The following is a 15,163-nucleotide window of genomic DNA, read 5'->3' on the forward strand; positions in this document are numbered from 1 at the left end:
CCCCCACGGGACACTGCCGTGAAAAGATGCCTCAGCAGGGCCCCTTCTCGCTGGCCAGTCCAGAGGATGGGCGAGGAGATGCAGGTTCTCTGGCTGGTGACTTTCCCTGATGGTTTCCTCCCCTGGGGCAGATCCTGGTTCTGGAGTCCGTGCCAGACATTAACCTGCTGGATTATTTGCCGGAGATCCTGGATGGACTCTTCCAGATCCTGGGTGACAACGGCAAAGAGATTCGGAAAATGTGAGTGGAGGAGGAGAGGGGCAGGCGGCTGCAGGGGCCCCTCGGCGCGTACGCATACCCCACACCCAACAGACAGGCGGCGGCAGGAGAGCACAAAATTCACCATCCTCTTCCTGGCTCGTGTGCTTCCTGCTTTGAAGAGCTAGGAGATCATCCACCCCCAGCCTCTGAAAAATGTCCATCTGACAAGTGTGTCCCACAGAGCACAGCAGACATGGCACCACTGGTGGAGGCTCCTCTGGCTGCATGAGCTGTCTCCTTTCTCCTTTGCTCATTGGTAGGTGTGAGGTGGTCCTTGGAGAATTCTTGAAGGAAATTAAAAAGAACCCTTCCAGTGTTAAGTTTGCTGAGATGGCCAACATCCTGGTGATCCACTGCCAGACCACGGGTGAGTGTGTAAAGGCCCCAAGGCCACCACCACCTCCTCAGAAGCACCTTTCTGTCTCCCCATCTCAGAGAGAGTCCTCCTGGGAGTGTGAATCAGTGTGACAGCGGGTCCTGGAGCAGTGGGTCCTTGTGGGAGAGATTCTGATTCTGTCAACATGGAGGCCCTTTCACTTGGTCTGACCCTAGAGGGGAGTCAGATCTGGAGGCCTCCTTGCTGGCAAGCTTGCCATTAGCACTGTGATTGAAATGCTTGGAGATTGAAGTCGTGTATCTCTTTGCTTCTACTGAGTATCAAGCCACCACAAAATGCAGTTACTTCACATAGCAGTCCCTTGATATTGTCCTGAGTCTTCGGGTCAGCTGGGTGGCCCTGCTCCCCTGGGCCAGGCTCAGCTGGGCTCAGTCATTTGCCTACAGTCAACTGGAGGGTCGGCTGAAGTGTTACTCATGGTCAGTGGTGTCACTCATGTCTGGCTGTTGCCAGCTGTCACGTGTGGCAACAGGAACAGTCGTTCCAGGTGTCTCATCATCCAGTGGGTTAGCCCAGGTGCATTCACATGGCATCAGTGGATTCCGAGAGGCATGATAGACGTGAGCAAGGCCTCTAAGGCCTAGGCTTGAACCAGGCACACCATCACTTCTACCACCTTCTCTTGGACAAAATAGCAGGGCTGGCCCAGATACCAGGACGGGGGAAGTAAACTCCAGCTCCTGATGAGAGAAGCCACAGAGCTCCATTACAGGGGAGTGGACACGGGGGGGATAGAGAATTGTGGCTCCTCTTACAATCAGCCACAGGGTTGTAATTCCATGTCACCCTGGTACCTGTATGTTCCTTTGGAAGGAAAAAGCAAGGGCGAGAGTATTGGTGAGGCTCAAAGCTGTGCCAGCCCTCAGGTGCCCTCCAGTTCTCCAGTCCCATTTGTGGACATGGTCAGTGGGAGGGGCGCTCTGGCTGCTCATGCGGACCCCCTGGAACCCACCAATTCCCCTTCCAGACGACCTGATCCAGCTGACAGCCATGTGCTGGATGCGGGAGTTCATCCAGCTGGCCGGCCGGGTGATGCTGCCCTACTCCTCTGGGATCCTGACCGCTGTCTTGCCCTGCCTGGCTTACGATGACCGCAAGAAGAGTATCCTTCACTCTGGAGAGAGGAAACAAGAGCAGCCCCAAAGGGGGCCATAAAGTTGCAGGACCCTGGAGTGGGCGATGGGGGCTCCCTTAGGATCCATCATACCTCCACATTTCCCCAGGCATCAAAGCAGCAAGAGGTGGAGCTGAACACGGACAGGGAGAGCCAGGGCAGCACTAGGGACGTGGTGCTAATGCCGCCATCCCCAAACCTCACCTGGTTACTTACAGATCTGGAGAGGCTCTCGCAGGTCCCAAGGTGCCAAGTCTTTGAGCTCACACTGCCCCGCGTTGGGTGGAAGAAATCCTATTGATGAGAGGTGCACCAGGAAGGGCCCCTGTGAGGAGACGTAGGAGCATCTTGCGGGGACCCCAGCGTGGCAGGGAGAGCAGGGACTCAGTTCAGCCTACCTGTCTTCCCGCTAACATACCCCTGGATCAGGCTGCTCCTTACATCAGTGGATCAGGCATCAAGGAGGTGGCCAACGTGTGCAACCAGAGCCTGATGAAGCTGGTCACCCCCGAGGACGACGAGCCCGACGAGCCCAAGCCAGTGGTTCAGAAGCAGGCAGAACCCAACCCTGATGACTCGTCGGCAAAGCAGGAGGGAGCAGCCAGTGGTAAGTGGTCTCTGCCTCCTGCCCCTCACCTCCCAGGGAGGGCCACGGGGACCCAGAGGCTGTAGAACCTGACCTGGGGCCTCACTCAGCCAACCAGGGCTGCTTTCCAGATCTTAACTCCCGATTCCAATAACAGCCCAGTGAGGTGGGAACTGCTGTTACCTTCATTCTACAGATGGGCGCAGGGAAGATAAGTACCACCGCCAGGATCTGGCAGTCTGGCAGCTTTGAACCCTGGCAGTCTGCCTCCAGAACCCATAGCTCTTCACCCTTTCTGCCTCAGAGAGCATTAATGCTTTCTTTACTCTTTTTCTGGGTTCAGCTATAGTCGATGTAGAAAGGTTTGGAGCATGGCAGGAGTACAGTCTGCAGGGTTCACTTGAGTCTTGGCAGTAGACATCCAGTGACTCGGAAGCTGGCTGCCTTTCCTGTTCCAGTCATTCTCAGGGTGGGAGGGTTAAGGAAGCTCCAGCTGTGGTTTATTTGGTCCTTGGGAATTCTGCTCTCCTTCAAACTCCTTTAACATTAACGTCTTGTTTATCCTTAACATGAAGAAAACCACTTTTATGCCGATTGGAGTCTGGAGTTTGACTCTAAATGTTTTCTAGAACTCTAGGCTTTTCTAATCTCTTGGGCCTCTGTCGTCTCTGAGATGTCACCAATCAGCTCTGGAGTGATGTTCTCCTTTCCAGAGTCAACCAAAGAGTAAATTGATGCAGAAACTACTCCGATCTTTAAGGCTAACAGACTGAGGCCTGGAACCTGCCCCGCAGAAGCCAAAAGAATTTCTAAAGCCTTTTCCTCTGTTGCCTTTCATCGGAGCAGAATGTCAGGCATGTGTGCGCCATGGGCCTCCTCCCATGGATTTGGCCGGCAGAATGGAGCAGCATTCCATGCTGGACCATCTGAGGTGTCAGGTTACAGCAGTGCCAGTGCCACTGTGAGCCAGAGCAGCAAAACAGCTGTGGGCAGAGTGGCATTCAGCTGGAGCATTGGTGGTTCAGTGGTAGAATTCTCGCCTGCCACGCGGGAGGCCCGGGTTCGATTCCCGGCCAATGCAGCTCATTTAACCTTTTATTTAGACAGTTTTCCTAAGCATTCCTAAAAACAGCTCCCGGCTCAGGAGAATCTTATCCTAAATCAGGATACATTCAGGCAGCTTGCTTTCAGGTTTTACTGCCTCATAAACAGCACTTCAGCAGATGCAGAGCTCACGTTATAGTAGTTGCTAGAGATGACTGCAGCTAACTCTGGGGCTCCACATCCACTCCAGACGCGCTCAGCTTGTAACTAACCACCACTTTACGAAGGTACCAGCAATCCAAGAGAGTCAGGATTTAGTTACTCCATCCACGGGTTCATCCAGCCCTCCTGCTTACTCTCACTCTGACTCTGTGCCACTCTTCCAGCCTGGCAAAGGCAGGAACCTCCTGTCTGGTTTCCCTCCTCTAGTGCCCCTGTCCCCGACTCAGCCTGCGTTGTGTGTCCCACAGCACGCCGCGTTCTCCACTGCATACCTCCGGGCAAGCCCCACAGTGAGGCCCGTCAGCCAGGCCCTCTGCACGTGAGCACACGCACACACACGCTTGCACATGCACGTGCTTCTCCCTCTCCCCTCACCACGACGCTTCAGGCAGGGCAGGCCCTTGTTCGTGTCACACTGCTCCCAGCCCCCTCCACTTGCTCTGGCTCCCCCTTTGCCCTGCTGCTTGGGGAGTCCACAGTGCAGTATCCTTTCTCCGATTCTGAGTTCCTAGGCGTTTGATGCATCCTCCCAGTTCCCCTCCATGACGTTCCCTGATTATCTCAGGTGTCACAAACTGGAGTCCACAGTCAGAACTGCCCGCCTGTGCATCCTGGCCCTGCTGACTTCATATCTGTTGCCCTTGGACAAGCCACTTGGCCTTTCTATGCCTCAGATTCCTTATTCATTGAATAGGGCAACAGTGATAACACCGAACCTATGTGTGGTTGTGAGTTTCGGAGATTTTTGCATGTAAAGCTCTTAGCACACGGCATAGGCCACACACTCCCAATAACAGGTGCTTTAGTGTCAAGTTGTTTTAATGTCTGTTTATAATGAGACCCACTACTTAGCAAGGTTGTCAGGGGCAGGGCTTTTGCTCCCGTGTCTTTTATCATCAGCTTTGCCCAGGTGGTAATGGGCCCCTGATGGGTCCTAAGTGAGGGATCGGAGAGGGTCAGGGGTGGAACTTCATGTGGTGAGTGAGGAGCAGATCTATAAACACGGTTTCCAGTGGAAGACTGGTGACCTCCGTGGGTGAGCATGAAATGGAATCCACCCATCTGCAAAGCTTTGATGGGACTGCGTGTATCAGCACCCTCTTTGGACACTGCAGATGTAAGTGAATCAGACCCAGGACCTGCCTGCAAGGAGTTCAGGGACAGATCCTCAGATGAGTGATCGTGTGACAGCGGATGTGGTCACAGAGGACTGGGGGCACCGGGCCGGGCTTCGTGGAGGTTATTTGAACTGGATCTTTTCTTTCTCCTTCGCTTCCACTCTCCTCTAACTCCACCCTCATTTTTAACTCTGGTTATAAGAGAAATACACATTCCCTGGAGAGATTTTGGAAAAAACAGACGTTCCTACTGGAAGGTGGAGAGTAAATACATTAAATACGTTGTCTGGTAGATACATTTGGCAGTGTGTATCATAACATTTAAGAATTTATCCTTAGGAAATAAATATAAATGTGGGTCAGGTTTTTCATCTTAACAAGTGTTAGGCTCCTTTACTGTCCTAACAAGCCTCTGGTGCAGGCAGTGGCGTTAGCACGTTATACAGGTGAGGAAATGGGGGCAAAGGCAAGTGACCTGCCAAAGGTCACACAGTGAATGAGTTGGAAGGTCAGGCTCAGACCCAGGCCCAGGGGCTCCTGAGTCTGGAAATTGATACAAAAGGGCAACCAAAGATGCTCAGCTTGCCTGGGTATCCCAGAATTGCAGAGTAAACAGTGTCTCATTTTTACTCATCAACTTGGCAAACACTTTGAAGATTACTAACATCCCAGTGTGAGGCTCTGGGTGGGGGTGGGGGGGATGACTGCTCAGGAGAACGTTCCTAAAGGGCAGCTTGGCGACAGCTATTAAAGCAGCAGGTGCCTGACCCTCCCCCGCAGCAGCCCCCTCTAATGGATCCTGGAGAAGTGCCCACACCCATGTGGAAGGAAGCACAGGTGAGATCTAAGAGTGAAAATTAGGAAATAATCGAAGTCAATTTGAAGCCGGTTTCTGACATCCTATCATTTCATCTATAAATGCGTGTGTTTCCAAAAGGCAGGAGAGAGGGAGGCCACCAGCGGCAGGGAGCCCCAGCTGCTGCTCCCAGCTGGCCCACCCAGGCTACCCCGCATGTCCTCCTCACCTTTCCCCAGGCCTGTTCAGGTGGACGGCGGGCTGTTCAGCAGGCCCAGCTGGCGCCCACAGCTACTCTTGCCTGCTCTGGGCTGTGCCCTGTCCCACAGAGGGCCTCTGGGACCAGAGGGGACAGGCGGCAGCTCAGAGCTTTTCTGTTCAGCGTGGAACTCAAGGCCCCCTTTACTGGGGGACTTCGGACATCCCTAGTCTACAACTGGAGTGGTGTAGCTTGAAGACACAGTAGGAAGTGAAAAAAGCAAGTTACAGATGATAGACTCTGATCCCATTTATGTTTACAAAACAAAAAGTAAGACTGGGAAAAGACGAGAGGGACCTTTGCCTAACCAGTAAATTAGTGAGTTACCTGCCCATAAAGTAAGATTGAAGGTTAAAGAGAGAAGGCGGGGACTTCCCTGGTGGCACAGTGGTTAAGAATCCACCTGCCAACACAGGGGACACGGGTTCGAACCCTTGTCCGGGAAGATCCCACATGCCATGGAGCAACTAAGCCCGTGTGCCACAACTACTGAGCCTGCGCTCTAGAGCCCGTGAGCCACAACTACTGAGCCCACGTGCCACAACTACTGAAGCCTGCACGCCTAGAGCCTGTGCTCTGCAACAAGAGAAGCCACTGCAATGAGAAGCCCGCGCACCGCAACTAAGAGTAGCCCCCGATCGCCACAACTAGAGAAAGCCCGCGTGCAGCAACAAAGACCCAACACAGCCAAATAAATAAATAAATGAAAGAGAAGGGGGCTTTGCCTTGTTGTGTTAGGAATTTTTAGTGTAAAACTATGTGTTACTTGTATAATTTAAAACTTTTAGGAGGCCAGGGGTGATACCATTTGAAAAACAATATAAATAATGATAGTTTTAATGTGTAACCCACAGAATAAAATAAATATGTATGGGTCAGTGATGATATAAATGAATGAATGGATGGATGGATGAATAGATAGGTAAATGACGGAGAAGGAACAGTTGTTCTATATAGAAGAATTCCAGTTAATAAATGTAGAAGGAAAGAGGAATATAGAAATTCACCATTAGTCAAACTCCATAGTACTAATTGTAGGCAACATCTACTGATGGATGATAAAAACAGTGGGGGAATGTTTGAGGGGAAAAAACTGGATATTTGTCTAGTCTTAAGTATCTTCCGCAAGATATTTATTCATTACAAAAAGAAAAATAGTAACTTTACAGGGGAGAAACCTGGTAGGCACTACCGTAAATTGGGTAATAGGGTTAACGTCACCAGTAAAGAGAAAGATAGACATCATGTACCCCTGATTTGATGTACTGAGAAGGCACATCACTTCAGAAGCATTTTTCCAAAAATGCATAGCCTTAGCCTAGTCATGAGAAAACATGAGACAGGCCCCAATGGAGAGATGTTCTACAGAGTAACCGACCAAGGGTTTCAAAAGCATGTTCATGAAAGATATGGAAAGACTGAGGAGCTATCACAGATTGGAGGGGACCAAGGAGACAGGAGAACTAAATGCAATGCAGGGTTCCGGATTTGATCCTGGAACAAAGGACATGAGTGGTGAAATTGGATTAGGTCTGTAGTTTAGTTAGTAAAACTGTTATCAATGCTACTTTCCTGTTAGATAATTGAGCTATGGGTTTGTACAATACTAATATTAGGGGCAGCTAGATGAAGAATATCGAGAATTCTATACTATTTTTGCAACTTTTCTGTAAATCTAAAATTATCTTAAAAGGTTTTTTTTTTTAATTTATGAAAATGGCCATCACACCCTTGTCTCCTCTAGTCCTCAGCAACCTCTAATCTACTTTCTGTCTGTATAGATCTGCCTATTCTAGACAGTTCATATAAATGGGATCAAAATATGCGATCCTTTGTGACTGCTTTCTTTCATTTAGCATAATGTTTTCAGGGTTCATCCATGTAGCCTGATCAGTACTTCCTTTTTATTGCCAAATAATAGTCCATTGTATGGGCTCCAACACATTTTGTTTATCCATTCATTTGATAGACATTTGGATTGTTTCCACTTTATGGCTGTTGTGAATAGTGCTGCTATGAACATGGTGTACAAGTTTTTGATGTGGACGTAAGTTTTCATGTCTCTAGGGGTGGACTGGCTGGGCCATATGGTAACTAACTGTTTGGAGCCTTTTGAGGAGCTGCCAGACTGTTTTCCAAAGCAGCTGCACCATTTCACATTCCCACCAGCAATGTACAAGGCTTCCAGCTTCTCCACATTCTCACTCTCACTTGCTACTAATATCTGTCTTTTTTATTTTAGCCACCTGGTGGGTGTGAAATGGTATCTCATTGGGCTTTTGATTTACATTTCCCTGATGGCTTATGATGTTGAGTGTTCCAGAAGTCACTTTTAACATCCATGGTCCTTGAACCAGCAACACCTTCTGAGATTTCCCAGATATGTTCAGCCCTGGAGAGCCCCTCCTTGAGAGGTCACTGTGCCTAAAAACCTACAAGCATGGGTACTGTCCAAAAGCTTTGGGGAATGAATAGGCATTGGGTCTTCAGGGCTCCAGAGTTACATCCCTTTCCAAGAGCCAGAATCAAGGTGCAGGGGACCAGAGGGTCTGTGTGTCCTTGTGACAGGGGTCTTGTTCATTTGGAAGACTCCAACAGCCTTTCTCATGATGCCTTGTTCCCCTTTCTTTCCCCAGGAGGGCCCGATGGTTCTTGTGACTCCAGCTTCAGTAGCGGCATCAGTGTCTTCACTCCGGCCAGGTAAGTGGTTTGTTCTGGCCAGAGCTGTTTGTGGAAAGTGAGCAGCCTCCATCTTCCCTGGGTGCAGGAGACTGCAGCAAAGCCCTGAGGCAGACTTTGCTTGGGGCCGCTACTTGTGGGACACAGGAAGTGCCTGATGAGGGAGTCCGAAGGATATTAAGAAAGCCCACCCAACCCGGTTCAGATGGACACATGGCCTCTTGGGAGGGATTAGAAGCTGTTTGAGGTGAGTAAATACAAGTTGTAAGAGTGTAGCTAATGCATGATGACCACAGGGAGACGCTTGCAGATGCCTTTGCCCAGCACCTTTCGCTTGTCCAGGATAACACAAGGCTGATGAGACTGAGCAGGGAAATGCCGTTCAAGGAGAGTCCAGAGCACAGGCAGGGAGGGTGCATAGGCTGGGATGCAAGAGCTGTCCTTTCCCCGGTGCCCAGGTCGGCTGTGATGGTGCAGCCTTCCACATGGGGGCAGTGCAGGCTGTAATGGTGCAGCGACGTAATCCTCTTCCTTGCCAGCCCCCGCCATGCTCTGCAGGATGATGACATTCCCCTGGGAGGGAATCATCACCATTCTGTCCCTGTCTGCGTCCCCTGGACTTGCCCCATGTCACTTTTTCCTTGGGAAGGATTGGCTGTGGGGTTGGAATAGATGGAGGTTCTCCTATAAGGGGTTTCTTCCCTCTGAATTCAACATTGAATGTGGACCCTGGGGGAACGGGTCACTCATGAAGAGAAAATATACACTCAACCCCAAGAGACTCTCTTCTCCTCAGACCCTTAGGATCTTTTCTCCTTTTATATCATTTCTTTATTCTTATCTCTAAGGACCTTGTGGGTGTTTTCAAAGTGAGTACTGACTATAAATGTGGTCTGTTCCTAAGACCTCTCCCACATTGTTCAAGCAAGCCAATAAACACTGTTCATTTATGTGTTTTTAGCCAGTCATCACACACGTCCAGAGCCTGTGTTCAGCCCTGCAGGTTCCAAGATAAAGATACGGCCCCTGAATGTGGTCCCTGATATTGAGGTTCTCCAGTGGGGAGGCAGAGAAGTAAGGGTAGTGGTGGTTTTGCTGGGGGCTCAGACGGTGTTGGGGCAAGCGTTGGCGCCCCAGCTGAGGCTCGCTGGAACACTGGCTGACAACCATGAATGCTCGGGGAGGGCTTCCGGGGCCCGGCTGTGCCCAACGCTTTGTGTTGCGTCGTTAGGTTTTGCTGACGTTTAAATCCCGTGGGGTCAGTGGTAGCATTATCTCCACTTTAGGGCTGAGGAGGGACAGGAGGTCGGGGCTGTTGTGTGGAGAATGGATTTAGGAGGGACTCGGGTGGGTGCAGACCGGTCAGGGGGCCACCGCCACATCCTGGTCAGAGGGGATAGAGGCTCAGACTGAAGAGGCGGCAGAATGTGGAGGAAGTTGATAGATTTGAGATCTGTTTTGAAGGTAGAATTGACAGGATTTGCCGAGGGATGGGATGGCATGAGAGGAGGAAAATGAGGGAAAGAAGAACTTCTAGATTTGGGGCTTGAGCCAGATCAGGGCATCGTGGTATCATTTCCCAAGCAGGGGCGGAAGGAGGAACGGGTGTGTGAGCGGGCCCATCGAGAGCTGGGTTCCAGGCGGCTCTGAGCGTCCCCCAGGAGCGGTTAAGGAAGCAGGTTTGGATATTGGGTTCCAGAACTCGGGGGAGAGGTCTGGATGGAGATGCAGGGGGACTGGCCTGTCCTGTAGAGGAATCGCTTTAGTTCTGGAGGCCCTGGGAGTGAGGGGGGCAGACCTGTGGTTTAGAAGCCCCTCTGGCAGCGCCGGGGAGGATCGGTGAGGGAGGGGGCCAAAACTGGCAACAGAAGGGCCTGTTGCAGACTTGTCCCTAATCTAGGCCACAGGGAGGGGATGATCATGCTCCTTGGGGGTTGGGGAGGTCCAGGAGGAGCAGAGACCTCCCTCACGTGGGAGGCGGTGGTCCGTTCGCCTGAAGGAGGCCTCGGTTCCTGTGCTGCAGCCGGGAACCACCTGGCTGGAACCAGTGCCTTGATTTATACCCGTCGTTCAGCAGCAAACACCAGTCCTGTCTTTGAAATTAAAAAACCAAATGAGAACAAATTATCTAGTGCTTTGTTTCCCTCGAACGGAGGTTTCCTCGCGGCAGCTGCCGATCTGAGTCACTAGCTACGCCAGAGAGGAGGGCGGCCTTCAGAGTCGTGGAACCTGAGCCCAGCCCCCCACCCACTGGAGACGGCAGCTGAGGACAGGAGGGTGGGGTGCCTGCTTCCACCAGTTGGTGCTGCCAGAGGGGGACTGAGCTTGGGCAAGATGGCCTCTTCCAGGGACACCGAGAAACATAACCCACCCTGTGGTTTTCCAGATGCGCCGCTCGCCCAGGGCACTGCCCGCGGGTGCCACTTTTACTAAGTTCAGGCCAGCCTAGGGCAGCAGCCCAATTGGGGTCCCCTCCCATGGCAGAGAAGCATCCCCCTCTGGCAGAACACTGTCAGCGAGGTGACACTCAATCTGATGAAAGCTCTGGGCCCTCTCCCTTAGTCACAAAACTCTAAATACACTTTCAGGGGTTCAGGGATCTCCTCGAAGCCAATCCTTGCACCCCAGACTTTTTTTTTTAATCTCTAAATCCTCACTTGGCCCTAAACACAGGGAGAGTAACTGACAACCCAAGAGCATAAGCCTCTTCTTCCTCCTCATGTCCCCTCTGTCCCAAGATGCTGGGAAAGCCCTAGGCGGCCCCGGGTGAACAGTAGCCACAGGGGAGAGCCATCTGAATGAGCAGGGGCTACGAGGTCATCGTAGTGAGGAAGGGCTCCAGGTACCGGAGGCTGGGTTCCTCCACCCTCCAGGAGCATGAGAAATGCATACGGAGCTGGAAACCGGACTCCCTAGGAGGGCAGGGGAAGAGGGATGGAGGCAGCGTGCTTGCAGCTGAGGGAAGGGTTAAGGAAGAATAGTATACACCTCTTTCTCTCTGTCCCTCCCCTTCCTTCTCTCCCTGTCTAATGCTGCTATGTGCACCAGGCACGTTCTTCATCACCGTGAATCCTCTGAGCCGTGGAATCCCACTGCCTGAGCGCACATCCTGACTTCACCATGCCTGGCGGTGTGGCCCTCGGCAAGCAGCTTAACCTCTCCCTGCCTCCGTTTCCTCATCTGTAAACTGGGTGTGATGATCTGCTCACCCCGTAGTATGGAGCTTAAAGGAGTTAAAGCATGTAAAGAGCACAGAATGGTGCCTCGCCCACAGAAAGCACTTTACACACTTCAGCTACAATTATTATTACAAGAACCTTGTCATTATCCCCATTTTACAAGTGAGGATACGGGCCCGGAGAGGTTACTTCTTGCCCAAAGTTGTTCAGCTAGCTAGTGACGAGCTTGGAATTCAGGCTAGTAAGTCTGTCTGACCGCCAGGCCCACACATTTGAGCTTCATTAGTCACAGTTGGAGAGTTGCAGGAGCTTTACATGTTGGCCTGTGACCTGATACAGGAGCCCCAGACAGGCATTGCCATGGGCACAAGCTTCTACTCTGAAGCCCTGGGCCTTGCTGAGGACCAGTGTCATCGGGGACATTTAGTACAGGTCTTCTGGTATAGCTGGCTGCATAAGGCAAGCAGAAAGATCTAGAAATCAGTGCTTCCCAACTTATAGCACCTGCTGATTGAAAGAATTAGTAAAGATCTTTTATAAAAAACAACTTTGAATCCAGCAACAGTTCCCTTTTAGATTTACCTTTGTTCTAATTTGATTAGAGCCGTAGCATATGAGTGCCATCAAGGGTTAGACATTACAGAAATAAAGTGCTGCTTCCCAGAGAGAAGCGCTGGATTTTATCACCGTGTAGTAGAAGTATCAGAAGCCGTAGTCAATAAATCAATATTTTAATAGCCACAGTAGCGCCATTCATTTAGAAGTCGTAGTACATATACTTGTAAGACCTTCATCATGAGATGCTTTATGAGAAAATCCTCCGTGAAAATGGAGTTTTGGAGACACCTTGAAATAACTCAAAAGCCCTCAAGAGTGACTAGTCTAGACATTTTGGAACCAGTGCAGAAATGTGTTTCAAACTGTGTGTGAGCTCCGTTCTGTTCTTTCTGGGTAAAGTAAACCAGCGCGGAGGGAGCGCACCTCCGGCTCCAGCCCAGCAGCTCAGGAGCTGAGCACAGGGTGCAGCGTGCCCGCTCTAGGAGGGGCCCAGGTTCCAGAGTCCTGGCTTCCCACCGAGCACGCGCGGAGCCCAGCACACACAGCCCATCCAGCGTAGCAGCTGAGAGCTGTCCCCTCAGAGGCGGGCAGGATCATCTATCCTCCCTTTCCCTGGTGCCCTGGGCCGTGCCTGCTTCCCATGGCCTTCACCTCCAGCCAGCCAAGGGAAGTGGGAGCCAGGGAGAGCGTCTCCAGCTGAGGGAGTGAGTTCTCCATGCCTCATGGCCTCGGACAGGCCCCATACTGCCTCATCTGTGCATCAAAGGACTTTGACCATCTGTGCATCTGTGCGTGGTCTACATGAACCATGGGGCCTCTTTCAGCCATGAAGTTCTTGGTTGTTTGAAGCTGACCCCTGCCTCACCATCAGTCCAAAGGTACCCGTGTCTGGGGAGGGCTGCTGTGGGGAAAGTCGGAGACTGTTAGCACACACAGTGCTGCCAGTTTATACACCAGCTCCATGAAATCCTTCCTTTGTTATTTGGCCCCAACAGAGCGCCACCTGAGGGAGATGCCATAACGGGCATCGATTTCTGCCCTCAGTAGAGATGCTCAGCTGGCTAGGAGCATCTCTGGACCACTGTGAGTTAAGGAGCCCGGCTGGCCGAGCGACTGTCTATCCTTGGCATCTTGGGATCCTATTTGGGCCACTTGGATTTGGAGCGCCCCCCCCCCCAACAAAGATCAGCACCAGGCTTCCCCAGTGTCCTCTCTCGCGCGGAAATGATGCTGCCGTGGACTGTCTTGAGTGCGGCCCATTAGGAGCCAGTGCCATGCAGTGGGTGAGGCCACTCTGGACTCGGATGCTCGCATTCAGGTTGCCAGCTCCGCCACTCCCCAGCTGTGTAACGTGGAGAGGTTACTTAATGTCTCTGTGCTCTGATTCCCTCATCTCCAGAATGGGAACAGCATTGCTGCTGGCATAGGGCCCTTGAGGGAAGGAAATGCGGCTGTGCAGGTACAGAGCTCAGCATGATGCCTGGCACAGAGTATTTATGCAGAACATGAGTAATCATCGTTTTGAGTACCATCGCCATCATCACTGTTATCATGTGTCATCTTGTCTCCCCTACCCCAGCAAGGTTCATACACCCCACTGGGCCTGAACTGCAGGGTGGATGGGGGAGGTGGGTTTGGCACTGCCTTCCTCCCCACCAGCAGGACACAGCTGTGCTAGACCAGTGCAGCCCTGAGTCCCCCAGGCCTCCCTCCTGAGGGCTGGTTCAGCTAAGAATGTGGCAGCGACCTGCCAGACATGGGGCACTCATGGCACCCTGGGCCCCATGTGGCAGCTCCTGCTGTGGAAAGGGACTCACTGCAGACCTTGGGTTCACGGGGTCAGGGGAGAGCAGGCAGGGAAGGGGCTTCCGTTCATTCCCCACTGCTTTCCGAGCTCGCTTTGTTAAGGCCTTGGGCTGCAGATGGGCATCTGAAGTGTCTCCAGCCATGGAGACACTAATCTCCAAGTTCCTGCCCACCCAAGGAGAAGAGCTTACAGAGCACCCCAGAAGGCGCTCAGTAGGAGGCCAGTGCTATGGGGAAAAGAGGAACTTGGAGATTAGACAGTAAATCCTGGCTATCGGAGGAGGGAGAGGAGTGTCTAGGAAATTGTTAGAGAAGAAAAGAAAATGCTTGGGAAGCCCTGGGATGGCCTGCCAGCCTGCCACTGCAGAGCCTGCCACATGTGCTGCCCAGTGTGTGTGCCGTGGTCCATCTGAGCTGAGGGTGCTGAGGGCATGAAAGACACACTGAGTTTAAAAGACTCCGGACATAAAAAGAATATAATGTCCTTTATTACTAATCTATATATTGATATTTATATTGATTCTGTGTTGAAGTGACATTTGGGGTATATTGGGTTAATTACAATATATCATTAAAATTAATTTCACCTGCTTTCTTTCTACTTTTTAATATAAAACCGAAAAGCATAAAATTCTATATGTGACTCGCATTATGTTTCTGTTGGACAGTGAGTGTGAGAGAGATTAAGAGATTGTCCGGGAGGCTGCATTTGCTACCCTGGACTTGTCTGTCTGTCGGGGAGTTTCCCCATCTGTCTTAGGCTACCAGAGAACCCAGATGCTTGAATATTCTCAGAAGACCCCAGAACTTCCAGACATATGGCTCTTGGGGAGATCTCAGTGGCAGCCCCACCCAGAGGCTCAGGTCTGCTGGGCCGCGTCACTCACACGCCCAGCCCCTCTAACCACCAGAGGATAGAAGTGCCCACTTGCACCCCCGAAACGAGCACCGTGGGGAATCATCAAACTATATTAAACAGCAGTTCCGCTTAGCACTTAACAGAGCTAAGACCATGCCCTTTAGGAATTCACTTCAAATGAGCTTCAGGAAGTCTGCAGGCGAATTGGGAAAGCACAGGCATCGAGTTCCTGATGCAAATGAATAATTGAGCAGCCTGGAAATACCATGAAAGGCCGTTTTGTA

At 51.5% G+C, this 15,163-nt stretch overlaps 1 protein-coding gene and 1 non-coding gene across 2 annotated transcripts in view; both read left to right on the forward strand.

Annotated features, from left to right (window-relative positions):
- The window catches only part of VAC14 (VAC14 component of PIKFYVE complex), a 98,766-nt gene that overhangs the window by 14,763 nt on the left and 68,840 nt on the right, over window positions 1-15,163 (forward strand). The window contains exons 6-10 of the mRNA XM_030863391.3: window positions 132-241; window positions 523-629; window positions 1,627-1,761; window positions 2,228-2,380; window positions 8,435-8,498. Of these exons, the coding sequence (XP_030719251.1) occupies window positions 132-241; window positions 523-629; window positions 1,627-1,761; window positions 2,228-2,380; window positions 8,435-8,498 (569 nt within the window). The remainder of the gene's footprint in view (window positions 1-131; window positions 242-522; window positions 630-1,626; window positions 1,762-2,227; window positions 2,381-8,434; window positions 8,499-15,163) is intronic.
- Window positions 3,370-3,440, forward strand: TRNAG-GCC (transfer RNA glycine (anticodon GCC)). The gene has a single exon. It is a non-coding gene; the product is annotated as a tRNA-Gly (tRNA).

Source organism: Globicephala melas, chromosome 19, assembly GCF_963455315.2.
Source record: "Globicephala melas chromosome 19, mGloMel1.2, whole genome shotgun sequence".
NCBI classification, from domain to species: domain Eukaryota; kingdom Metazoa; phylum Chordata; class Mammalia; order Artiodactyla; family Delphinidae; genus Globicephala; species Globicephala melas.